Raw genomic sequence first — 26,521 nt, 5'->3', positions numbered from 1 at the left:
ACATAATCATGACTTCCCAATTTTGAGAAATGGCCATAGGACAGAGGTCTGAAAGCTTTACCATTCAAAGATCCATTTCTGCAGGCAGTTCACCTAAATAAAATGTTTGGAGTTGCAAATGTAATATGGTCTTTTGAAAGATTACAACTTATATTTTTGATAATTATCTCCTATATCAAGCACTTTGAACCCCTCTTCCCAAACTCAAAAACTGAAAAACCACAACAAATGGATTGAAATGTTAGAAGAACAATTTAATCATACATAGTCACAATTCTGCTTCCAAAAAAAATGAGTTTGTTTTCTTCATCTAACATCTGGAAATGTACATAAGGCCACCTGAAAATGTACATGACTGACAGTGTGACAAAAACTCATATGTTCATATTTATATAATTGACAATATTTTACATTGCTTTTGCTTACAAGGTTGTGGCTGTTCCAAAAAACAGCACTCATCTGTACAAAAATAATTCTCGTCATATCTTGTGAAGTTTCCATGGTAGCAGAGAGGATTAAATGCAACCTCAATTTTAGTAGACTGTCACAAATTAGAGACAAACGGTTGATGTTACAGCTTCAGTACAAATAGAGGCTGGCCTTTCCATAACAGATTTAAAAAAACAACAAAAAAAATCATGCCAGATTGCAAAGCCATATTTTTTTTTCCTTTAAAATACCACTTAATCAAATAAAACTGTATACATTATATTCAAGGAGAAAGGAGTGATGAATATACACACACATATCTAAATGCACAATTTTTGCTTCTTTTTTTTTCCTCCCCTCAAAAAGTGTAAAAGACATCCCATTTACAGCATCAACGTTTACAAATGTACAACTGTACAGACGAAATAAAAGCATCACTACAAATTTAGAGCAAGGCCTGTCAAAAAACACCACAGCTAAACATATTTTTGATTTAACTAATAATCTTACACTTATTAACTGCACATATACTACATGTAATCTACAATTCATAAGAAGCAAAGAAGCCATCACTACGAGCATTACAGGTGAATTGTATAAGTTTTGATGGCCTTCGCCGGCCTCCACCGCTGCACTTGCAAACCCAACCAAATGGAAAAAAAAAACCTATTTATATATATTTATATATTAAAAAGAAAGAAAAAAAAGATACAAAAAGTTCTTTAAACATCCCTTTCCTTAAATCATCTCACTACTTCTAGTTTATTTCACCTCAGACAAAAAGACGGGATGAGCTCCACATCACTTTTTTATCCCCTTCCTGTTTTTTGGACTCTGCTCTGACTTTCCAATCGGTGGGAGTTTCATCCTCACTGCAAGCCGCCTCCATCCCACCTAATAAGCAACAATTTTACTCGTACATAAAGATGCTATACGTCGCTCAACTACTTCTACGCAAGAGATGATTATTCAGTACGTAAATATACTGTTTTCTAGGGCAGTAATCATCTCCAACTACGAGACAGATCTTACACAAAACATGATAAAAGGGGGGGGGAAACAACAAAACAAAATAATCATTCCAAGGATTAAAACCCGTCAAGGCATGCGAACGCATTTCCTGCCCCCAACCCTGCTATCCCCTAGGTAAAAGCTCTCAAGTTAAGAATAAACCTGCTGTACAACTCAACCTCATGCTCCACTTCTTCTTTTTACTTTTTTTTAAATCAATATGTAGCTTTTTTTTTTTTTTACTTTCATTAACCCCAGAACGACAAAATGCATGAACGGCTCAAAAGAACGGGGGCTCCATGAATGCTGCAGCTCGGACCTGCCCGTAACGCCGGGAAGCGAGGCCCACTCGGAGCTGCTGGCGTAAACACGCGGCTCCCCCGACAAAGTCTGGAGGCGAGAAAAAGCCACACGTGGAACATGAACCCAAGTCTAAAGCACCAATCCCCAACAGTGAGCTGAAGAAAAAAGGTCTGGAGGACCTCAGGGCGACTGTGGCACACACTGCTCACCCAAAAAAATCCATAATCTTTAGTGCTGTTTGAAAACTAACTCATTTAGCTGCTTTGGCATGTGAAAAAACACTGGTACTGTGCGTGGGATATTATACAAATATAAAATTCAATCACCTAGAGCTCCATCAGGACAGCTGACATATTAATTCTGGCTAGAAAAACAATAGGAATTGTGTTTCAAAAGAATCACTCAGTTTTGCTTTATAAAGTCACTTGCTGGTGTTAATTGTAAGAATTGTAAATTTCAGCAAATGTGTAATAATTTCTTTTTTTTTTCTCTACAGAAAATTTACAAGGTAAAAAAAATTAAATGTACAATATGAAAACCAGTCAAATACATCGATTACATCATTAACAACGGGCTTGTGCTTTACCCAGAAAAAAAAAAACTAAACAAAAAAAAAAAAATCAGAAGGTAGCCTGCTGACTATGTGGCCCCTGGGTACTTTTCTCAGGGGTGGCAGAGTGGCAGGGGTCAGTTGTCACAGCATTTTTAGGTGAAATTGACTTGTCTTTTTGTTTGTTTGTTTTTTTTTTGGTAAATAGCCCCCAACCCAGAGAAGAAAAGGGATGACAGATAGCATCAAAGGCCTATGGCTAAAGGAGCAAGGTCTCACAGGACAGGGGGTTTGGGCTTCAAACTCCTCCACTTCTTCAGGGGACCCAGAGTGTCGATTACATCAGTCCGTTTGTGGGACCGCCGATGGGGCCGAGTTCAGAGCCGCCGCTCTTCATGTAGTACTTTTCTAGTTTAGCCAAAATGTGCTTCCCGTATGTGTACTTGCGCAAAGTGGCAATATGAGGCCGGATCTAAGACAAGACGACACAAGAAAACGCAATAGAAAAAAATTATTATTCAACTTCAAAACAAGACAGAAATGGGAAAAATAAAAGACATTTCTGATAAACATCAGAGCATTTAGGCTTTGTAAATCATAACGTTTCTTCTTCTTATTAATTTTTATTTCCACAGACTGAGATGGAATAATAAATTAGAAAAAAAAGTTTAATAAATAAATCATAGTTACTACTTCCCTAAATCATTTTCAGACATACATTTCACACAAATCTTCAAACTTCTCTCCACTCTAAAAATGAATCACAGATTAGCTTTGTGAACTTGGCTGATCTAAACAGATTTATTATACTTTATCCACAATTTGACTATTGCTTCAAAAGGTGTCATGTTATGCCTTTACTTGTTGGGGAAAAAGGAGTGGCACAGAACAGCAGATGATTGTGAAAGATGGTTAAGATTTCTTAAGCTTTTGAGAATGTAGCTTAAAAGGTGAGGGGAACGGAGTAATGAGCAGCTGCCCCGCTGTGGCAGCTCTAGCTGCTTTGGATGACTCCGACATCACGTTGTCATGTTCATGTGTCATGTCACGCTGTGCTTACCTTGTGCATGATGATTTTCCGCTGAGCAGGTTCTGCCATGTCAATCATTCTCTGGACAACGTAGTTGGCGTACTGGTCCTTCATCATGGTGTACAAGGCGCTGTGGGGCCCGTCTTTCTGGCAGCACACCTCATCTATCAGAAGGGCCCTCTCTGCACGCGAGGAGTGGATCACACACTTCTCCACGACGTTACTGGGGACACATGAGGTACTGTTACACACAAATCAACGCCTGAGCAAGGGCACAGTTTATGTGTTAAGGTGAAATCTGGTCTGGATGTTTTTCTTCCCCAATTTGTGGTCAATACAATTTACAAAGATCCAACAAAGTGTTTCACCTTTCTGTCTTATTGCAGATTATCAATTAGATAAACCTATTTAGCAAATGATTACTGCTTTTTGTAGGACTACTGAGTGCGCTCCAACATTTAAACAAACTTCACCTCTACCAATTTCAGAACCTCCAAGAAAGTTTGGCTGTAAGAAACTCAGATGTTCTTCCGTATTTCACCCTCGCTAAATCACTTCTTCCCCCTGCCTTCCTGACTGTCCCACCACTACATGCGTCATATCTGCATGTAATGGTGCATTTTCTCATTATGGAGTTTCCATACAAATAATTGCAATCAAGAACTGAAGTCTGTGCAGAGCTTCCAGCAAGAGAAGTTAAACGCAACCATGTGCATAAAATCCAACAGCTGTTTTTCATCAATCATGCAGAGTTGAGCTGCGACTCTTAAAAGTGCAGTGGCTCACTTTCACCCCCCCACCCCCACCCCCCACTACTAGTCTGATAAATCCAACTCCACAACTAATTTACAGTTTTTTAGACTGCATTTTGATTGCAGCCTAAAGAGCATGATTTCCTTTGGTGGACGGGGCTATATGCAGTTTGGAGCTGTGGTTGCTACTCCACCTATCCCAAGAGTCCTGCTCGTAGCACCTTATTTATCGGAATGAATATTGTGGATTATTCATTTCAGCTGCTTGGAGATTCCTTTTACACTGCAAAGAATGTTGTATTAAATTATTATGAGCACTCTTGGCCAAGTGTAGGCTGATCTGACCCAGATATGTTGCCACCACCATAATTATCCACCATAATCTAACCACAGCAGGTTTTCAGAAACTAAAAATAGTTTACTATTCACTCAAAGGCAGGATGAGTTCTTGATGCACCCTAGAAGGCCTCATCAGTACTTTGCAGAGACCTAGTTTATTTTTGATGTGATTAAGTCCACTGTAAAGTGCTCAGATGTATTTAGGGCTGGGTTATAAATCTATTTTATCAATTCAATTAATTTTTTTGTTTATGAAAATTTCATTTTTAAGAAATTGGGATTTTTTTCCCCCACCAGTAGTCTGCTTGTGTTTCCAAAGTTCAGAGTGTGAATTCGGGTCAACTGGCAGAAGGCATGATTGAAATAAAAGAAAGTTTATTTCAACTTTCTTTTATTTTATGCTATTTGTCATTTCTTTTTAAGAAAACAAAGGGACCAGAAAAACATAAAATACAATTTTGAGATTTTATTTTTAAGCCATTTTGCCCAGCGCCAAGTGTAATCTAATATAAGGTTTATCTATGGAAAAAAAAAGGGAATATAATTTTAACAAATATTTCACTATGAGAAATTAAGCCAAATGGTCTAAATGAAATGCTAAGTTTGTGGGAGGTTTATTGGAATTTAAAAAATTCAACATTTACTACCCAAGTAAATCACAGATATAAAAATTGAGTCGTGCAAATGCAAAATTACAACAGTATAAACTAGAACCACTTCAAGCATTCATAGTATTTTGTTCTTGTTTTACAGTGAAATCAATTCAATATTGCTGAAAATTTAACCAGAAATGGCTTAAATTAAACTACTGACTCTGGGTTTTTTTCTTTGTTCCCACTTACCTCGCAAATTTATGTTGGCTCAGAACCAAAACCTTTCCTCGAACCTCTGCCACTATCTTGCTCTTGTCCTCTGGTCTGCCATGCTCCAACACATGCTGAATGACGTAGTTACCATACTGATCCTGCAGGAGGCAGCGGAGACGTAAGCACAAACAGAGCAGTTTAAAACAGAATTACTCAAAACAAGAAAACAGAAAAATCATAGAAACATGATTTCAATTTCAATTCACAATCATGCAAAAAAAAATAGTTTCACCACTGGTTTCCACTGGTGAGAAATAATCATGCATTTCTACAGGCTGACGAATGAGTGACACCCCCATTTGTAGTATGTCAAATACTACATCACTGCGGAAGGTCAGACAAAATAGATGCTGCTGGTTTTGAGGGTTGCTGACCAGACAATGCAACCAATAGCATCTTTGCCCCTTCAGAAATAGGTGATAGACAGTTATGGGTGTGATTTTAGTGGCAAGATGGAGACAAAAACTCACCCTCACCAAGCAATAAACAAAGACTCAATTACCAGTTTTATTAAAGCAGTAATTTGCTGGGAAGCCACTGTAGTCTTCACCTTGATTTTTTATTTTTTTGCCTTCACATTCATTTCTAGATCAATCTGCTTAAATACATTTGTATTGCTTCTTTTTGGAAATTTAGAGTTTTGATGTTTTCAGGTAGCTCCAATAGTGTAATTTCAGCAAAATAAAACAAAGAGAAGAAAACAGATTGATCAGAATGTGCTGTGGGCAAAATGCGGGGAGACAGACATGTGAGCAAGAAGGGAGGAAGCAAAAGAAAATAAAAATGCTGTTCAGTGGGTTAAAAAGAGGTTTGTGAAAGTTGAGAGTTTGGTAACTAAATGTTAACATTTTTGGAGAATATATGGGAAAAACAAAAAGGAGGAAACGGGAGAGGAGAATGGGGACATCCGCAAGAGAGGCAAATTGCTCTGACCTTGAACAGTGCATCACGGGACACTGTATAATATGTTTTGGGTGTCATCTCCAATGAAACGCCTTGATATTTCTAGATGGAATAAGTGAGGGGGGGCAGGGTGGATGTTTAAATAATCACATCAAGATGTCATGACAGCTAACAGTTCAATTACATTCATCTTTAGACTTTTACACGTATCAAAACACAATGACAGTGAAATGCTCAAACATGGAGGAGACATGCAGAGACCGCAAGACACATCTGACGTCGCACCTTGCAAACAAACGTTACAGCTTCCAGGTGTGATTCTGAAACTAAGGAGTAGGTCTGCTCACCTGGCCCAGCTGTTCAGAGTGCTGATGCAGCTCTTCCAGGATGGGCAGAGTTTGCTCCTGAGTGCAGTGCTCCAAAATCCTTTGGATCACTCGGCACCCATAAGGATGCGTGGAAAGGACAAAAACCTAAAAAAAAATCCCCTTGTTTTGAAAAGAGCATTACAACCAAAAACAAAGAATATGCATGATAACTGAAATTGCTCAAATTAGTGTGAAATAAAGCCAAAATACTATTTTGAACTACTACGAGTTAGCTACATAACACTTAACCTAAACATATTCAGCAGCTGTAAATACATTAAATTTTCAGACTAAAGTAATCTGACTGTAAGTATTAACAATAGGCCTGCAACTATTTTGATTATTCTGACAATCAAATAAAAAAAAACAATTGTCACATTCTGCAGATTTTTCAATTAAGTTTGTTTTATATCATATTAGAAATACATTATATACAAATAAACAATTCAATTACTTTTTAAAGTAAGACATTTTGTCAAAAATGCAATAACAACTCCTTTAGTGTACACTTCATTTATAGCAAAGAATGCAGTTAAAAAATAGTAATAATACTTTGAAAATCCGCACGTGAAAAGCTCAGCCCTTTCTGTCTAAGTTATCAATACATATTGGGCTAATTGTTGACTAGTTTTTGAATTAACGGATTAATAAATGGATAGCAAAATTTGCTCAGTAAGACTTTTTTTAAACAGGATTTGAACCAGGCGAAGATAAAACTAAGCCGACGGAGGAGTTATGGATAGAACAAATTTACAAACAAAGGCTTTTCTTTAATATTGTTCATGCAGAATGTATATATTTTTGCAGTTTTTGCTTAATTACTGCTCATAACACATTGTTTTTTTGGCAACTGGCCTTTTTCAGTCTCTATACTTCAGTTAATTAATCGATTACTAAATTAGGTGACGATTATTTTAAAAACCTATTCATCATGATGAATCTGATTAATTGTTTCAGTACTAATTAATAGCGAGGTCATGACCAAGGCTGATTTTATTAATTGGATCTGAGTGACTAAATATTCTCACTCTCCATTCATCAGTGGCCACCAAAAGTAAAGCTGAACATGCAGGATTTTGATCATTTCAAATAGTTCCTGGCAGAGATTATTTGGCAAATTAAATTAAACATAATTCTAAAATAAAATTAAATATGAAGAGTGGCATTAAGAGTGATTTTAAAAACATTGAACATACCCAATGGGGGAAGAGACTTTGTTGAAGCTGATAAACTTGTGTAATAATGCTAATAAAATAGCAATAATGCTACCTGTCCCTGGAAGGCATCAATGATGAACTGCAGAGCCTGAGGCTGGACGCATTCAATGCATTTCTGCACCACATGGTTCCCATTCTGGTCCTTCACACATTTTAACACGTGGCCGTCCAACTCCCGAACAATGTCACTCTGAGGGGAGAAAAATAAACAAAAACACAAACCAAGAGGAGGAAATATTGTGGTTAAATTGAAATTAAAGTGTGTGAAAAGATATACAAATTAAATAGAAAAACTGTTAGAAGAGTAAAAGCTCACTTACAATTACCTGCTGGTCTGAGGAAATGGACTCCAAGGCTTTCTGAATGACTCTGCAGCCGTACATCTGCAGAGCCAGGGGGAGGACATGCCCCCGAATGCGTGTTGCTAAAGCCAGCTTCTGGTCTGCACTTCCAAACTGTGAAGAATGAAAAACCCATACAATAGATATATTATGCAAAAAGATAAAACTTTATTGTAGAAGAGATAAAAAAAGAAAAACCCTAAGATAATGTTTCCAAACCTCAAAAAATTTCTGGATGACATAATTTCCAAACACATCAGTCATTAGTTGATACGCTGCTTGAAGAATCTCTCCAAACACCATCTGCCTCTCAGCGGGCGTGGCCCTCTCCAGCTTCTGCTGAATAAACCTAGTAGCAACACAATAAACAGAAGTAATGGTCACATTGTATGGTTCTCTTTTCAACAAAAAAAAATTCTAGTCTGGCTTAAAGTTTTAGTCAGTCACCTGGATCCGTGCTGGTCTTGAGAGAACTCCACCATGTGTCCCGGTAAGTCACGGAGCTGGAGGTTCGGGAAACGGTTGTTCCTGAAATCTTCGAGGAGGCGACTGCGTCCAGAAGGCATGACATCAGAGCGGCTGTAGCGGGGTCGAGAGGGAGGGAACAGCTGGCTGCTGGAGTTGAACAGGCTGGACGTGCCGCCAGCGCTGCGATATTTGGCCTCGGCTCCTGGAGCAGCAGAAATGTAACGCCCGCTGCCGTTTGTCAAGCCACCTAAGGAAAACACACAAACCGCAATAAATCCAGTTATTAAATTATGCACTGCTATTTTTGCTTCTGTGTACATGAATGCTGTAACTGGACTTTCCCTGCAAACCGAAGGAAAAAAAACTAATGTTTGGTCTGACAAAAGACTTCAACTGAAACCTTACAGCTTTCCTAGTTTTCCCAACACTGATTAAAGAAAAATCTAGGGCTGCAACTAATTATTTTGTAATCAATCGATTGTTCCGTACACATAGGCCTGTCGCAATAAACAATAAATCAATTAATCGCACAATAAATTAAAACTATCGACCTCATTTTAATTATCGGCTTTATCGTTTCTTCCAGCATTTTTCTCTTTCTGTTGATGGCACTGAATGAAAAAAGGCTCAACTCCGGTGCTCTCCACTCACCTCTCCCTTCCCCATTTCCTTAGAGTAATGCTCAGCGCACACGACAGGATCTTAGAACTGTCGGTCGATTGTCGGCCCATTTTCAAAACCTGAGAGACCACACATTAGCCGACAGAAATCCTAGGTATAACGGTTCGATCGGGTTCAGTCCTGCCGTGTGGTGTCCAACAATGGGCACAAAATAATGGCTGCAAGTCCAGTTAACTAATTTTAAAACGAGGCATTAATAAATGCTTTACTACAATCTACCTGCAATGCATGTGGCTAGTGTCAGTCCTGACTGAATGAAAATCATTAGAACCTATTTACGTCACGTTAACAAAGAACAGCTGAAATATTACCGGGTTTATCAACTGCGGTAGCAATTTCGCTCCAACTCCTCCCCTTGTCATTTCTATATTCTTTGCACGAAATGTTGAATAAACATTAATGTTGTTTCCACATATCATCTCCAATGTCCGCTGGACTTTGGTTGCACCGTATGAGCTGTTTGGGAATTCGCTTTCTGATTGGCTACCTGTCACATTCAACAGGCTGTGTTAACTCTCCCAGTCGGGGAAAACCCCTGATTTAGAGTGTCAACATCTACCGTAACACACCTCACACTACAGGATGATCTGTTACGAAATCGCAAGCACAATCTTAGAACGGCCAACGTCTTAAGATTGTCATAAGGGGAAAATCGGGGCAAAAAATCGTGTAGCGTGAACTATTGCATAAGGTAGTCGGATGTGCTGATCTTCTCTATTTAAATCTAATGATTACTGAAGGGCAATATAGTATACAGACTTCATAATCTGTACTCTTTTGGTTGAATGCAGTATTTATTTCCACTTTGGCTTTATGTTGTTTAGTTTTTAATTCAAGTACATTTTTTGTTAATGGAGACTGAGAATCCATTTTATTTTTGATTGTTTTGTTTATTTTGTTTATCAGTTCCAGTGTTAAGTGTTCTTTCGAAAATAAAGTGCATCTACCTCTGGCAGGAAATCACGTGCATTATTACGTCATTTCCATTAAATCAGTGTAAAAAGGTCTTCAAGCAATATTATCGTTTATCGCAACAGTTTTTGAGACACTTAATCGCTCAGCAAAATTTGTTATCGTGACAGGCCTACACACACACTACTTTTAATATACTTAACGTGTAAAAGTAACATACTACTTTTATTAACATGTAAAAACCTCAGCCCTTCCTGTTAGACTTTATACAGAAAATGAAGAGATTAGCCTCACACCACGGGGATGTTAACATTAATAAAATGATCCATGAAAAGGTACTTAATAGGAGTTGTTTTTTTGGGTAGAATATATTTCAAATGTTTTGTTTTTTTTAATCTGAAATGCAAAATGTATGTATGCTTCGTACAGTTTTGAGTCAATTAATGTTACGAGTCTGTTGTTTCTTTAGCAAATGGTCCTTTTTGAGCCAATATAGTCCAGCTAATGATTAATCAATTACTAAATTAGTTGAAAATTATTTTAATTAATTAACCATGTTTAATTGTTTCAGCTTCAGAAAAATCTGAGACAAAAACATCTGCAGAGCATCTGTATGCTTACCTAGGTGAAGGCTGGAGGATGACCCATGAGAAGAGGGCAGGGAGGGTGGAGGAGTGAGCGGGGAGTGACCTGGTGTTAAGCCAATCGGACTGGGTGAAGAGGAGTAACCCAGGCTGTTGTAAAATGGTTGACCAATAGGGGTTAAACTGCTGCCACCGCGCTTGTACAAGTCAGAACTCGCCAACAGAGAGTCCCTGCGAGACACATTGCTACTGGTTGAACTGGACACTGGAAAGAAAAAAATAAACACACAGGGTAAAGTTAGAAACCTTGACCTAAAACAAAACTAAAAGCAATGCCATTGATAAATTGCAGATAAATCATTAAGATGGTGATTTTTGTGCTTTTTGTTCATCCACTGACCTGAAGAGCCAAAACCTCCAAGAGCAGAGCCCAGACCCACACCGAGCGAGCCGCCTGTGCTGCTGAAGCCCAGGGAGGAACTGGGCGGCGCACCAGAGGTATGAGAGAAAAGAGAGCTGCTCTGGGAGGTGTTTGGGACCGATCCAGAACCGTAGAACGAGCTGGAGGTCAGGCCGCTGCTGGGTGGGGGGGCTTGCTGCTGCTGCGGCTGAGGCTGAGGCTGAGGGATGGAGCGGTACAGACCGTTGGCAGGGGGTCCAGACATGTTGTTACCGGAGCCGGATGCAGATACAGCTGCTGACGATAAACAGTGGTGTTAGTTGGATTTATTTAATGAAACTGAACCACCAAAACTCTGCCCACCAACATCTATATTAGAGGAGAATACACTCTTACCAGCCTGTGCTGCTGCTGGGTTAATGAGGAGGGGGGTTTGTACGAGACGAACAGGGCCACCCAGACCAGTCCGAGCTCCAGGACCCATTACCAAGGCTCCAGTTTGGTCGTAATAGGCGGCAGGGGCCAACACCTGGTAGCCTGGGCAGAAAATAAAAACAAATGTTAACAAAAATAAAAGATGAATGTTGGCATGAATAAAATTTAAAGTCTTAACCCCGCTGTTCTTTTAGAATTCCAAAGAGAGAACAAACGGTTATTAAAGGTGGCCAGACTGTGCCTGCCTGCACAAAGCCCTGTACTAACCAGGCATTCCTGCGTAAGCTAGGGCCGGGTTTGCAGCAGCAGCTGCAGCTAACGACTCCTGCTGACTTTGTTGACCTTGTCCCGGTGTAAGAGGTCGCTGGTTGGTTCCTGTGCGCATCACCTGAAGGAGATAAGAGAAAAATTTAAAATGATTTTTTCTCCCACTGACTCAGTCATGTACTCATTGAAAGGCAAATCTTAACTTTTCTGTTCTTTTACACTAAATTAAACCGTTTTAATCACATAAGTGGTTGAAAAATTGAATTAAAATTATTCCGTAAGGGAAAGTGCATATTAATCAACATGTTTAGCCACAAGGGCTAATTTTCATCTGTGTTCCCCTAACAGGTTGGTAGTTAAAGAAAAAAAAGTACACAAAATAACAATTGATACCCACATTGAGGTAAGTCATACCCATAAAAAACAAACATTAAAGCATTTGTTATTTCAAAATGTGTTAATCTGAAACAAAAATACATTTTAGAGTTGAAGTCTGTGTGCTTGACCTGGAATTTTCAGACAGCTCTGACAGGTCTAGGAAACAGTTGTTAAGTTTTCACATAATTATGTGAAAGAAGGTATAAAAATGGTTTAATGATGTTTTACCAAGTTTTTATTATTATTATTATTATTATTATTATTATTTGAGCGCCAGGAGTAAGTCTTTTGTCGAAACACCTTTTGTCTTTTAAGGACATTTCTCTGCCGGCTTTGTTCAGCTAAGCAGCAAAATACAATCCTTCCATAAACAGTGATTATACTTTGACTAGGCCATTCTTGCATGACTATGCTTTTAACCTCACTAACCGATGAGGCTCTGGGTGTATATTTTTTTAGGTCAACCTCTGCCCAGGCCTCAAGTATTTAACTGTTATGGTTATTTTGTTTTTGTTTGTTTTCATAGAACAGTTTAGTCTAGAACCTAGAATAAATACACATATATAATATATGCATATTTATATACCTACAGACTATATATACAAGTCTGTAGGTATGGTTTGTCATGTGAAGGTTGCATGCAACGGATACAACAATAATCACGTATGAGTCTTCAGAACGTTATAATTAAAAGTTTAAATCTTGAATTTGTGTCAATATTCCAATGATAATACTTTGCAGCAGTACAGTTTGTATCAAGAAGCACTGATTAGGAAAGCCAAAAGTCAATGTGAAAAAATACCATAAAAGATTTCAAATTTTCTGCACTTCAGATAAGTGTTTTCTTTTTATAAAAACAAGACATTTATGGTTTAGACAGTGAATACATCTCTATAGTGTATAATTACTCATTGGGGTAAAAAAAAAAATCTTCCTGAAACTTTTAACAAAATCTGTCTGTTCCTTTTGGTCAAAACAATAAAACACTACATATGAAAAGCTACAATCATCCTACTATCCAAATTCTGAGTAGAAAAACTGTGCCTTGAGTCAAAAATGTTTAAAACAGAAAGTAGAACTCTTTTCTTACCTGTGGCTGGCCTGGTCCTGGTCCCTGGTTGGATGCTTGCTGATTAGCCGAGTGATTGGCAGTTGATGCTGCCTGTTGCTGGAAAAGATTGGCTGGATACACCCCCCAAGGAACACCATAGTACTGTGGTGGGACAACTGTGGGACCTGACAGGCAAAAGTAAAAATTTAAAAGTTTGCACTAAAGTTCCATTCATGGAAAATATCTGAGAAATTTTAAAACAAGCTGAAGCTAATATGGGATGAATGTGGCCTGATTGATCACCTGCTAAAGTGGCTGCTGCAGCCAGGCCGGCGGCGGTGTATGGGTCGGCTCCAGGCGGCGCAGCATTAATGATGTAAGGATTTGGCACAAATGCAGGAGCGAGTCCAGCTGGGAGGTAAGGAAGAGTGATGTTGCTGATGTTTCCACATAAAACCTCATTTAGAACACTATGCAACTGAGACAAATTAGAGCACAAAGTAGCTGAAGTGTGCATAATTACGTAGACACTGAGCTGAGCAGCCCATCGTACCGAGATGCTGCTGTTGAGCTGCAGCCAGGGCATATTGTTGTTGCTGAGCTGCAGTAAGCTGTTGAACTGTCAGGGGATTTGATCTCTGGAACAACTGAAAACAACCCAGACATGTACAGATTGTTATCTGCTGAGCACACAGCTGGACACATCTTAAAAATCTGCTCTAAGACAGACCTGCTGCTGAGAACTGTAGTCGAACAATCCCACTGGAGTTCCAGACGAGTCGACCTGGATCTGGTTCCCAGCGTAATCAAACTGTAAAGACTCGACGCCTGCCCCATGCTCCATGCCGCCCATGTTCTGGGCCTCCTGGCTCTGGAAGTCCTCAGTAGGGATCTTGTTCTGGGCTGGGTTTTGTTGTTGGAGGACATGCGGATGGTGCTGCCCCATCATTTCCAAACCCGTTTGAGTGGGACCCATTCTCTCGACGGCCTCAGTAGGGGAAGATTGACGGCTCCCGGGGGTTGGACTGTGAAAGCAAAACATAAAGTTGCCATGATATTAAAGCTGTTTTTATGGAGAAAACAGAATTTGTTCAGTAATTTCACCAAAAAACTGTTTTAAACTAGGGTGGGGTTTTTTTAACCCACACAAGCCTACAATTACTTTGATACTTTTCCTTTAAGAAAGTTGCCTGGTCGGTTATCTGGGTGTGAATTGTTTGTTTTAGAAGAGACATGAGAAACAGGGTGGAGAGAGACAGCCCACACCACACAATAGAGACAATCAGATAACTCAAACAGGTTTGAATATAACTAAATGGGTCTATGTTCTAGAGTAACTTATCTAGATTTTATGCTCTGTGTTCTGTGTCAAAGCAGTGACAACTAAGACATCCTGATGTTGTTCTAACCCCAATTGTTACAACATTTGGCCCAAACAGAAGAAAAAGTTAAATAGTGTTAAAGACAATAGATAAAAGTACTTATCACCAGAACATCAAGGTTATTTTGATATCAATCGGTGCACCATTAGTAGATCATACAGAATCAAGAGTAATCATACAGTTTGGAACAACTTAAGTTATGGAACTTTGGTTTCTAGGATTGTTGTATTCTGCCAATAGCTAGGTTCTGATTTCAATTGTTTACGACTAGGCCAGAGGTGGGCAATCTTGGTCCTCAAGGGCCAATGTCCTGCAACTCTTAGATGTCTCCCTGGTCCAACATACTTGAATCCAACAGCTGAATCACCTCCTAAGTGCAGTCAAGTTCTCCAGAGTCCTGCTAATGACCTCATTATTTGACTCAGGTATGTTGAAGTAGAGCCACATCTAAATGTTGCAGGAGACCGGCCCTCGAGGCCTGGAGTTGCCCACCCCTGGACTAGGCCATACTGAGCTCCACAATGCTGGCACTGAATGAAGAAGACTGAGAGCTAGATATTTTAGCCTCACTGAGGTCACATAGATGTAAAAAGAAAACAGTTTTAACTAAGTAAAGGTTCTCAACTAATTAGTTTAACTTCACTTTTTTAAATAATAATAAAACCTAATTTTACAGACTTCTTTTACAAGCGTAACACCTTTGCTTCCAATATAAATAATTGACTGCTCATGACGGGGAGGCTAAGATAAAAATATGCTACTCACGTTCTAATGTCTTGTATGACAGTTTTAAAAATTGAGCTGAAATCTGTGCTGGCAAAACAAAACTTTGTGAATCAGACATGAGCTACAGAAATCAGATTGATGAATTCCTAATTTAATTGCTTTGAAATTTTTCAAAAGGAAAACAACTTCTACAAACTGCTGTAGGATGCTTTTAAGGCAAGAAGACCTACTTGAAGTCTTTGCAGTCTCTATCCATGCCGTTTAGCAGACCTCTTCCGTTGGATTTAGCTGGATCGTTATCCTCTCCCACCTTCATCTCAGGGCTTTTGTCTTCCTCAAAAGGTGACACTTTCTCTTGTACGTCAATTTTCTCTCTTCCATCTTGATCAGTATCCCCTCCACCCTGTGATTTAGCAAGATTCAGTTTAGAATCATTTTACAGACAAAATAAAATAATAATTAAAAAAACACAAGTGGCAACTTACGTAGCCGCCGTTCCTGTAGCGACCTTCCATTTTGTCACCAGGGGAGGAGCTCAGGACATACTCCACCATGCTCACACCCAGACCTCCACCTTCTGAGCGAGGCGAGAGCACAGAATTTGTATCACCGTTCCCATGGAAACCCTGGCCAGGCCGCCGCTGTACCATGATTGGCTGGGACACTGAATGATCTGGAAAAAAGGTCCAAAAATGAGAAAGGTAGAGAAAATTTGATTTTCTAGAACTAAACAAAGCAATTTTTTGATCTGCTTTCAGGTAACCGGAAAGAATAAACTCATGTTAAACCTTCAGTATCACATTTATGATAAATGAATAACTATAAATCACTCCTTATGAATCCACTTTAGCTCTTCAGAGTTGTTGTCTTGTTTTAACAGCTTATATTTTGTCCCTCCTCCCACTGTTGCTACACAATGCCAGTGAGATGTCTGAGAGGCTCCGATACTTTTACCTTGGTTGCAGCACAAACAAATATGGCTGTTTGTGCAAAAATATTTCTGGTTGTGCAAAACAAAGATCTGTTTATGCTTTTAAGAAAAAAGATACATTAATCGTTACAACTACTTCTACAATAACAAAGATATTAATTAGCTGCTGCTGGAATAACTTTCGCATCGTTAAGGATATAAAAGCCACTTACGAGACGATCCCCATGCATTCTCCCTCCATTCTTCACCAAGAAGCATCCCTTTCCGCCCATCCTTGGCTAGCTCATCAGAATCCCAGATCTTTTTTGTTGGCAAAAGCTTAAAGAAAGATGGAATAAAACATTTTTCCCACTGTTGATAAATAACTAAAGCGAGAAGGAATCTGCAATGTGTGTGAATATATATGCAGATCTCCCAAAAAGGTTAATGGCTTCCTCCATTGGAACAACTTTTAATCCAATTATAGAGTACCCTCTGTATTAATTTGTGTACCAACAATTAATGTTTTAACAACACCACAAATCCCTACAACAGCTGTAGCACAAAGATGAAGAAGAAAAAAATGACCTGTAGAGCTGGGCTGAATATGCAGAAATTGTTTTTACAATAAGAGGATGGGGAAATTTACACTTAATTTTCAAAAGTGGCCAAAACAATTTGCTTTCCCAGGTGATGCTGATTAAATTATGGAAATATTCTTGATCGCTGTACAGGATCAGAAGTTAGACTCTCTTTGGGAATAAAATCAATTAGATGATCCTGAAGGGATAACAGATCTAATTTAAAATGCCTTACCTCTCCCATTCCTCTTGACTCCAGAGCAAGAGCTTGAAAGTCATAATTCATTTCATCTACGGTTCGAACCTAAAGTAAAAAACACAAAACAAAAAGAAAAACCAGTTTTGTAAGAAAACATTTATTTTCTTGTAATATCATAAAAATATATATTTTCAAGTTTTACCATCCGTTTTTTCATACCAGTTTAAGAAACTATTACAAAAAAATAGATCTTTGTGTTGCAATGAAGTACATGTAAAATATATATTTTTTAAATAAACTAAATGCCAGATATTTTCTGGTCATAAAAAGGGTGATTTATGTTGAACTCTAATAAACTTATTTCATTTAGGAATCAATCACAGAGGACCAATTTTACATGCGTTTATTCAAGGACCTTAGTTCCTAGCAAAATGTCCAAACTGTGTGTTCAGATTTATTTGATAAGTAGTTAACTTAATATTATGTGTTCATTGATACTGTAAAAAGGAACCAGGGAAAAACTCATGAGTAGAAATCCGTGCCACAATGACATTCAAACTGTAAATCGTATATTCCCATCACTCGAACTAAAGCTTTGTGTCCTTTTGCTTTTAAGACAAAATCTCCTTTATGAGATCTACAGTTCCACAACATCAATTTTATTTATTTTTATCCATATTGTTTTTTTTAACTAAACTTAAAAGCATTTAATATAAAAATATTGTATTCAGAATTAAAAACAAAGATTGGAAGTTAAAAAAGAAATGTCCACGTAATAAAGAGTAGTTCAGTACATTACTAGTTACGATTTACCTGATCAACATGATTAGCATCTCCAGTTGGCCAACGGTGCTTGTTAGGAGTGCAGCCCACAAGTTGCTCTCCTGGTTGTCGCTGAAAGAAGTATCCAACTGTGGCGTCATCCTGAGATCTTCCACTGAGCGGAGGCTGCGGCGTACCTGGGGTAAGGTTAGAACTTCTATCCATACCCTGTAAATGTGGCCCCCCAGGAGCCTGTCCACCACCCCCGACTGCAGTCAGGGGCCCGCCGCCATGAACCCGAACACCCCCTGATTCAGGAGCACCATTTGCATGCAGCATCCCACCTCTCGTCTCCTGCCAACCCACGTCATTCATGCCTAGGATGCTGCATGGAATGCTCATTCCACGGGAAAGCCTAAGAAAAACGCAACATGTAAAAGGTCAGACCCGTGAATCTCGTGACCCTATGTTCATCAAGGCAAGAAAATGGGAACAATTTCTTGTGTTGATATGTTTAACTGTACATTCTACAAGAAAAATACAATGGAAATTTACTGCTGTCATCATGTACCAAGATTTTTGAGATGTCGTTAGAAAAAAAAAAACAAGTTCCCAATGTAACTAATTTTGTGACTATTTTTAGATCGTCGGAGGAACTTTATGGAGCATAAATAAGTCAGCAGTAACTTTGTTTCTCCCTCACTTACAAAAAAAAAGAGAGAAGAGGCATAGTATGGAAATCAAAGGAGTGCCACCAATCTCTCTTATGAAGGTAAAGCTGTTTTTAAAGCCATTTATAAGCAGTCAGTTAAAAAGCTGGCTGCAGTCTGGCTAACGGAGTAGACCAGATTTTGCTACAAAACAATGTTTATTCTTTACTTAAATGCTTTTATGAAAATAAATAAATGCTATAACAAGTAATCAATATATTCCACATTTCAGAAGCAGAAAAAACCTCAGCTTTTACTTTCCAATTTTCAGTTTTGTTAACGAGTTGTCATAAAAATCCTAACATTTTTACATAAGGTTATCACACAGCAAAGTTCTCAAAGTGGTTCTGATGTTTTGCTCATTTGTATTAGCTTCACTTAAGTTGTACAGCCAAAGTAGTGCTGCAAGTAAATTTTAACCTTATTGATAAGGAGAAAATGGTAACAGTCGATAAAGAAGGGTTACAGCAAGATATTTTAAAAGTTGTAAGTTGTAACATTAAGAAAAAACTAGTGATAAATTAATATGAAAAATATCAAACCCTTTAAAATTAGAAATGGGGGAAAACTCCAAGGTGGCATCAACTTTACATACAATAGAACTGTATAATATTCCAGAAGCCATTGCACAAACAAGACCGACTATATTGATGCTCATTCACATATTAAAGATGTATTTTTTTTAGAAACATTACAAGCATCACTTGTAAGCACTTTATTAACACTTTAGACAACCCATGGTTTGTTGGGGATGATATACTCTAAACAAAGCTAAATATAGAGCGTAATTTCATTGTATTCGCTGGGTTCAGACTAATTCCTGACCTGCTAACTCTAAGCCATGGGTGTTCATAGTTTTTATGTCACTTACTGTGGTTCCTGCACACCAGGAAACTAGTTTTATTTTGGGAGTGTGGTGTGGCAGACATGGAGAATGAATAACATAAGAAACAAAAGCAGGAAAAAAACTATATAGGGTATCCAAGCTTCCCCTTAGCTATTGCTAAGCTAACACTGCGCTACCACTATATTGCGGTAGTGGTTAAATATTCTAACAGTTGGAGACATTATATATGGCAAATGTTAACCTAAATGTAACCTTAATGCACAAAAAGTCTAATTACACTCACCATTTAGTTATCAATGATATGATAAATAAAACCAGAAGCTTATATTAAGCTAGGCAGCAAGCCCGTTGCTAATATCCAAGCCAGCTTAGTAGTTTTCACCGGTTTTATTGGGGATTTCCGTTGAAAATGCCCAAATGTCGAGCTGTTAAGATATCTATTGTATATAATAACGTAATAGAGGAATGTTTAATATCTGAACTAGAGCACGACTGACGTTACATTGTGTTAGTAATGGGGGGTTAGCATTAGCAACATAAACGGCTAACGAACCAATGCTAAATGCCGCGGGCCTGCTTGTGTTTATTATTGGTTTGGTACCGCTAAATTTTTATGTTAAAATCGCGAATTCAATAATGGTCAATTGTTAACGTTGATACTGTCACAAGTGACGACAACAAATGTTGTTGGTGTGATTGTGCAGTAACATTTAGCGTTATTAGCAAGCAATTTTAAAATCAACGACAGCTATCAAGAGAGCTAATTGCCAACTTGCTGTTGTCTGAGCTTAAACATCAGCCAAACACTCAACAACATGGCCCCCCTTCAAGTCTCAAACAGAGGGGCCTTAACCGCTAAACAAAAGAGAAATACCCACACCGCGGCTTACAACCGCCATCGATTATCTTCATTTACGAGATTTCTGCTTGAATAATACTTAAATATGGTAAAAAAAATACTCACGCCTTGTCGTGTCGATGGAGCCTCTGTGCTTGTAGCCCTCAACCCTACTCTATATTGTTTTGTTGCCGTGGAGAGAACGGTGATTTTTAGCAAGGCTTGTTCAGAGCTAAGAGTTTGCCTACGCTGGTGCCCCCTCCCTGCAAATAGCGTGAACTACGTAGATCTACGTCCAACATCAAAGTGTGCTTTCCCAAACACAATCTGGGGCCAAAGTGCTACAATCCGATAGCTAATTTGTTGAAACATTTTACATACAAAATTAAACAGTCAAGTGTCAAAATAATCAATTAAAACATACATTTATTTTGAGCTGAAATTATACAGGGTTTTTTTTAGCATTTGATTAAGTTAATTTAATATTTAATTTGTTCTTGTTTGTTATTAAAAAAAACTGACTTCCTCACCAAACACCGTAAATCATATCGATGATCATAAAGCATTTGCAAACTAATCACCTCATCCATATCATGGCACTCTTGAGAAAAGTTCAAATAAAAATGTGATTAAATAGGAACTAACATCAAATGACAACACAATTTTTAATTCTGAATTTGATATATTATACAAAGGTATAGGTAAACAAATATGTAAATGCTTTTATTTATTGTCTCGATTTTTTGTTCTATTTAAATAGTACTAATCGAACATATAATTCTATGTTTAGCGCCTTTTTTGGGTATTAATTGTCACGTTTGCCCTTGATAGCAATTTATCATGGATCTAAGTTATAATGTGAATAGCAGCATCCCATAAATACGCAACATGTCCAGTTGAAAATCTTTATAATATTGCTTTGAGAAAAACACATTTTTAGTCTTGATTAAAAAAAAAATTATATTATGAATTTTGTCTTAATTTTTTTCAAATCTGTGACTAACTTAACTGATAAATAAACGACACCCTAACAATATACCGTAGCTCGGTCACCTGGGTGGGTCCTTGTGGATTCTGTCCCTCCTCTCCTCAATAGAAACCAACGAGATCCAATCACATTTTCCTCTACAAACTATGATCTCACCTCCTTATTTCCGATTGGATTGTTATATTTAGGAAACCAGCCCCGCTTTATAAAGACAAGGCCGTTGTTTCTGTAAACGCTGTGGAGTTTGGAGAGGACATTTTCTGGCACAAACAGCCTAATAAGTCTCCTGGACGAGTTTAAAAGCAGAGCCGAAGCGAAAGACTGTCCAGACGTTACTTTGGATGCCGCGTTTAAAGAAAACCCAAGAAGCGACCCAGATGGCTGTCCAGCGAAAGAAACTTGTGGTTGTCGGTGACGGCGCTTGTGGGAAAACGTGTCTACTGATCGTTTTCAGCAAGGACGAGTTTCCCGAGGTCTACGTCCCGACTGTGTTTGAAACCTACGTGGCCGACATAGAGGTTGACAACCAGCAGGTCCAGCTGGCTCTGTGGGACACGGCCGGACAGGAGGACTACGACCGACTGCGCCCACTCTCCTACCCGGACACTGATGTCATCCTCATGTGCTACTCCGTGGACAACCCGGACTCGTTGGGGAACATCTCCGAAAAGTGGGTCCCTGAGGTCAAGCACTTTTGTCCGAACGTGCCAATCATTTTGGTGGCCAACAAGAAAGATCTGCGCAACGACGAGAACACGAAGAACGACCTCTCCCGGATGAAACTAGAGCCCGTGAAGGCGGAGGACGGTCGTGCGATGGCCATGCGCATCGGCGCGTATGACTACTTGGAGTGCTCCGCCAGGACCAAAGAGGGCATCTGGGAGGTGTTCGAGACCGCAACACGGGCTACCCTGCAGAAACGCTCCACACCGGGGGATTGTTTCAAATGCTGTGTGATGCTGTGAGTCAACTGTGGATTACGAGGTCTGGAGGACCTTTGCAGCATACAAGACGTTTCCTTCCGCTGGGGGTCTGTGTTTGGACATGCCGTCAGCTGAACCAAAACCAGTGACTGCAAAAGCATTGTTCAGAGCACGATTGCATGTGGGTGTTGGTGTGTAATGCACTGGTTTGAGCATCTTCGTTCTGGGTTACACGATCCTAGTCTGTTCGAAAAACAACAAACCACAAATTGTTTCATTATATTTGGAGAAGTTTATCCTCTGCTCACTGAGTGTGGCCTTAGCTGAGGCTGGCTTGCAAGCCAAGACCTTTGGCTTGTAAAACCTGATCTATTTTTGTGTTTAAAGTATTTTTTATTTTATTTTTTTACATTAACTGTTTCACCGAAAATCTGCACTCAGTAATTTATGTTTGAACTGTGTTGCAATATATCTGCATCGGGTTTGTGAAATTGCACATCACGGTAATCATTATAATTCAAAGAAAGTCATATGGTATTCTGTATAGTGTTTTTATGTTGGTTTGGGTTTGTTTTTTCCCACTTAAAATCAGTGTTTTTGATTTAGGCAGTTGCCCAGGGTGACTGTAGGACAGGGTGGGTGAGGAACACAAGCACCAGATAAAAGTCTTGAACAAGTTTTTTTGTTGCTTTTATGTTAATGAAGGATTAGCATGTCTTGCTGCTGAGAATAGGTAGACTGTTTTACTTGATTTGCGCAGAATTACATTGCATTTTGCCCCAGAATTTAGATTATTTCACATATCTTAAGCAGCTTTGGGGTCAACGGTAACACCGTGGTACTAAACAAAAATGTTTAACACTATCAAACTAAAATGTACTTGCTAGCCAGCTCATGACTAGTTTATCTATTCTGCAAGTATGAGGAAAAAATATAGTAGCCTGCTTTCAGCCAGCTGAGCAGGAGTTTGTAGAAAAGCATGTAAGGTAGGGACAGCTTTGCATTACTCCTGGTTTCATACAGCCAGTGCACTTTGTCTGAAATCAATTCAAGAGGACTTTGAATTATAGGAAAGTACTGACAAATTTTAGTGGGTTTAGGTGTGTGTGTGTGTGTGTGTGTTTACTTTTTTTTAATTTTTTTACTTTTTTGTTAATTTTTTAATACCCTGACATCAGTAACTGACCCATGCTTAGTTCAGCAAGTGTTGCCTTACAGCTTACTTAACCAAAGGTCTTTTAAAGCACATACAGTATATAAAGGAGCTGCTTCGGAGGGTTTCATGTCTGTTCACCCCTCCATAGCGTTGTATTTATTGCTGTTTGGTCCCATTCTCCTTCAATTTAATTTAGACAAATGTTATATTTCTAAGGACTTTGTGTCACACCATGTTTCCATTAATTGTGGTTCTGATATGCATTTGTTCTGACTGACTAATGAAATATGACAGATTATGATCCCTGATCAGATCAAAATACCACAAAGTGGCTTCATGTGAGTAGAATTAATTTATTTAGGCTGAGTAACCAACTTTTGTTTAAGTAAATCATAATAGAGTGTTAAAACTTTTTAATTAGAGCTTGACAGTATATTGTATTGCATTTGTGATCGCCTTACTTGTGTGTGCGATAGTGTTTAGATCAACTATTTGGCAGGCAGTATTTTTTCAGGTGCCAAGTATTTAAGTTGCACTTTTTGATAAGCATTTTTTATTGGATAGCTTGAATTGACTTTTTATTCTTGCACTGCACAAAGATCTTAATAATGCAGACACTGAAGGTTTAGAGGTTGGAGGTGATGATGGGAAACAATGTGGAAAGTGAGAAAAATGTGTTTCTTTGTTCCTTTATTGATACTTCAGATATACCTTTTGCCATGAAGCTCTACTTTAAATTGTTAGTTGCCAAAGCAGGTACGATCAATGCCCCTGGCATGTTTGTCTAATAGTTCTTATGCAACATAGTAGGAAAAAACAATTCCGTCATGTTCCTGAAAAAAGGCCAAAATACCTGACTTTTTTCATGGTCTGTCCTGTAAAGGGCTAGTGTCAAGTTTACAGTAATACCTTCAGATTTTGGTCATATTGATTAGTCGGTACATAATCCTGTTACTTTACAGCACAATTAAACCAAGTTATATATACAGTAGCTAAAGCCAAGCTTTTCAGGGTGATTATTCTGTTACTTTCCTATTTAGAAGCTACTATGATGATTTGGCATCTTGTAAGGTGATTTTCTTTTAGTAGTCACAGAAATCCAGTTTTTATTTTTATTTTTGTGTGTGTCTGTTGCGGGGGGGTTCAGATAAATTGTATTTTACATTAACAAAGCACTTGAGTGTATCAGTTTGTGTTTTTCAAGACTGATTATATTTTCTCTGGTAACACCAGCCTGTACTAAGGTGTCAAAATTAAATGTGAATCGATAAACCTGCTGTAACACGTAAACTGCATCAGGAGTATTTTAAGTCACGAAACAGAAATCTAAATACCTTCCGTTGCGACTATGAATGTACTTTAAATTTACTTGGTCAGAAAGCTCATGGGATGGAATTTAATGTATCTGAGTTAACCTTCGGTTGTTGTGAAATAAGTTCAGCTCATCTGTTGCTCCACATGTTGTGTAATTGTCCTCTTGTGTGGTTGTGGGAGTGCTTGTTCAAATAAAAGCTTTTTACATCGATTACTGACACTGTTGCTGTTCTGGTGATTCAGGAAATTTCTCTTTGTGTTTTTTACGATCTATTTAAGGGAAGAAAGTTTGTGAAACGCATCCTATATCTGCTGCTGAGAAATCACCTGCATGTTCCAGGGTTTAAGCAGTAAGTGTTTTCTGAATCTACCCAGAGATGAATAGTGTAAAAGTCACATTCCCCACTGTCTTCTGTTGCTGGGCTTTCTGCTGACCTACACAACAGGAATGCATTGTGCTGAACTGCTTGATTTTCCCACAAAGGCCCTCCTGATGTGCCTCTGATTTACAGCAACGTTACACGGATCGAATTCTGCAGGTTTTTCTAATCTTTATTTTTACTAAAATGTGGAGAAGGACAACAATGAATGTGCGAGACGTTTCTATTTATGGGTATTTGTTGTACTAGAAAGGTATGTTGGAAATATTGTGAGGAGAAAATGGTGCCTGTTAAGAAGGAAAGAGTGGAAATCTAAATAAAGTGATTTTTCATGAACCTTTTAATTTGACTTCTTTGAATCATGTTACTTACACATACTGTACATCAACATTGCTTTCTATACTGAAACATACAAAGAACTATGTTTGATTTATTGAATTTATATCTCTTTTGATATATTTTGACTATTTCATATTTAGGATTATTAGCTTAAGTATTGTAAATATGACTCAGGAAAAATAACCTTTCAAACTTTGAAAAAAAGTAATTTATTGTTTACGGTTACACCAGACCTGAGAAGCAAAACATAGTTTCATGATATTTTTATTCTATTACTACTAATCTGAAATACATAAAAGAATAATTTAATTTACCTTTCAAATATAGCGCAAATAATTCATTCTTTTGCTTGTTTTCTATTAGCAGCGTCCAAGCAGACACTGTGCGTGTCTTTCTTCCACTTTGTTTCATAAGAACTATGAATGCCACAGATACTATTTTAGTCTTGACTAAATATAGATCTGAGCATAGGGGGAGCATAAAGGACAAATGGCTGGAGTGTACTGTAGACTCTGATTTCTGATATCCAAAATAAAACAAAATTTTAGTTTTACAGTTGCAACAAGTTAAAATTTCTCAACAAAAGTCTTCATGCATTGCACATTTTATCATGTTGCAACTACATACTTGTGATTTCAATATAAGGTTAAATCGTAGGCCAATACACAGAGTGGCACACAGCTATGAAGTGTAAAGAAAATTGTATATGGTTTTCTGAACCCACTCTTTTCCCTGTAATGACAGCTGTACATATTCTGGGTTTTTCTTCACCCGTTTTGCTCCACTAGAGACAAAGGTTTGCCCACATTTTGGGTGATTTTCACAGACAAAAGGTCTTTCAATTATTAAAGCAGATTCTCAGTTGGATAGGTCTATGGTTTGTAACATTTGAATATACTTTAAACTAAAGCTGTCCTTTGCAGCTCTGGCTGTATGGTTACGGTCATTATCCTGCTAGATCTCTACCTCCCTCTAAAGTCTTTAAAAGCCTATTACAGGTTTTCTTCCAGAATTTCCCACATAATTCATAATGTGTCTTTTTAAGGTGAAAGATTGTGACAGGTGTTTCTTTGTGTAATCTGAGTTTACAAGAAAAGCTTAGAAAACAATGTATTCTTTCTTCTTTTCCTTATGAAATTAAAGGCAACGATGTGTTGGTCTATTGCAGAATATTTCCCAGT

At 38.2% G+C, this 26,521-nt stretch overlaps 2 protein-coding genes across 11 annotated transcripts; one reads left to right on the top strand and one right to left on the bottom strand.

Moving 5' to 3' along the window:
- Nucleotides 1-233: 233 nt before the first annotated feature.
- pum2 (pumilio RNA binding family member 2) lies at nt 234-21,472 on the bottom strand. 10 transcript variants are annotated; one of them, XM_023348167.1, is made up of 23 exons: nt 21,385-21,472; nt 17,897-18,260; nt 17,120-17,188; nt 16,537-16,642; nt 15,879-16,066; nt 15,624-15,796; nt 14,016-14,310; nt 13,809-13,932; nt 13,589-13,696; nt 13,325-13,470; nt 11,857-11,977; nt 11,551-11,691; nt 11,155-11,451; nt 10,792-11,019; nt 8,557-8,824; nt 8,329-8,458; nt 8,089-8,223; nt 7,821-7,958; nt 6,531-6,656; nt 6,214-6,285; nt 5,257-5,378; nt 3,354-3,546; nt 234-2,765 (listed from the first exon to the last, which is right to left on the bottom strand). In XM_023348167.1, exons 2-23 carry the CDS (start codon nt 18,245-18,247, stop codon nt 2,631-2,633), a joined length of 3,666 nt encoding a protein of 1,221 aa, XP_023203935.1. In that variant the 5' UTR covers nt 18,248-18,260; nt 21,385-21,472; the 3' UTR covers nt 234-2,630. The 10 variants fall into 10 exon arrangements, with proteins under 10 accessions (XP_023203935.1, XP_023203937.1, XP_023203934.1 ...); XM_023348169.1 differs by lacking the exon at nt 21,385-21,472 and adding an exon at nt 20,367-20,616 and having other exon boundaries at nt 8,095-8,223; XM_023348166.1 differs by lacking the exon at nt 21,385-21,472 and adding an exon at nt 20,367-20,615.
- A 73-nt stretch (nt 21,473-21,545) lies between these two features.
- On the top strand, nt 21,546-24,835 carry LOC102232719 (rho-related GTP-binding protein RhoB-like). The gene has a single exon (XM_023348176.1). It carries the CDS (start codon nt 21,570-21,572, stop codon nt 22,191-22,193), a length of 624 nt encoding a protein of 207 aa, XP_023203944.1. The 5' UTR covers nt 21,546-21,569; the 3' UTR covers nt 22,194-24,835.
- The last annotated feature ends 1,686 nt before the right edge of the window (nt 24,836-26,521 follow it).

Source organism: Xiphophorus maculatus, chromosome 15 (assembly GCF_002775205.1).
Source record: "Xiphophorus maculatus strain JP 163 A chromosome 15, X_maculatus-5.0-male, whole genome shotgun sequence".
NCBI lineage: Eukaryota > Metazoa > Chordata > Actinopteri > Cyprinodontiformes > Poeciliidae > Xiphophorus > Xiphophorus maculatus.
Note: the sequence above shows the minus strand (reverse complement) of the source record. Positions and strands in the feature narration are given on the sequence as shown.

What these genes read in the sequence shown, in the direction of transcription:
- pum2 (XM_023348167.1), bottom strand. Translation starts at nt 18,247, where the DNA reads ATGAGCATTCCATGCAGCATCCTAGGCATGAATGACGTGGGTTGGCAG. An exon ending in ATGCTAATCATGTTGATCAG is followed by an intron (nt 17,189 to 17,896) that starts GTAAATCGTAAC and finishes TTTTTACTTTAG; the next exon opens with GTTCGAACCGTAGATGAAAT. An exon ending in TGCAGCAGCCACTTTAGCAG is followed by an intron (nt 13,471 to 13,588) that starts GTGATCAATCAG and finishes TTTGCCTGTCAG; the next exon opens with GTCCCACAGTTGTCCCACCA.
- LOC102232719 (XM_023348176.1), top strand. Translation starts at nt 21,570, where the DNA reads ATGCCGCGTTTAAAGAAAACCCAAGAAGCGACCCAGATGGCTGTCCAG.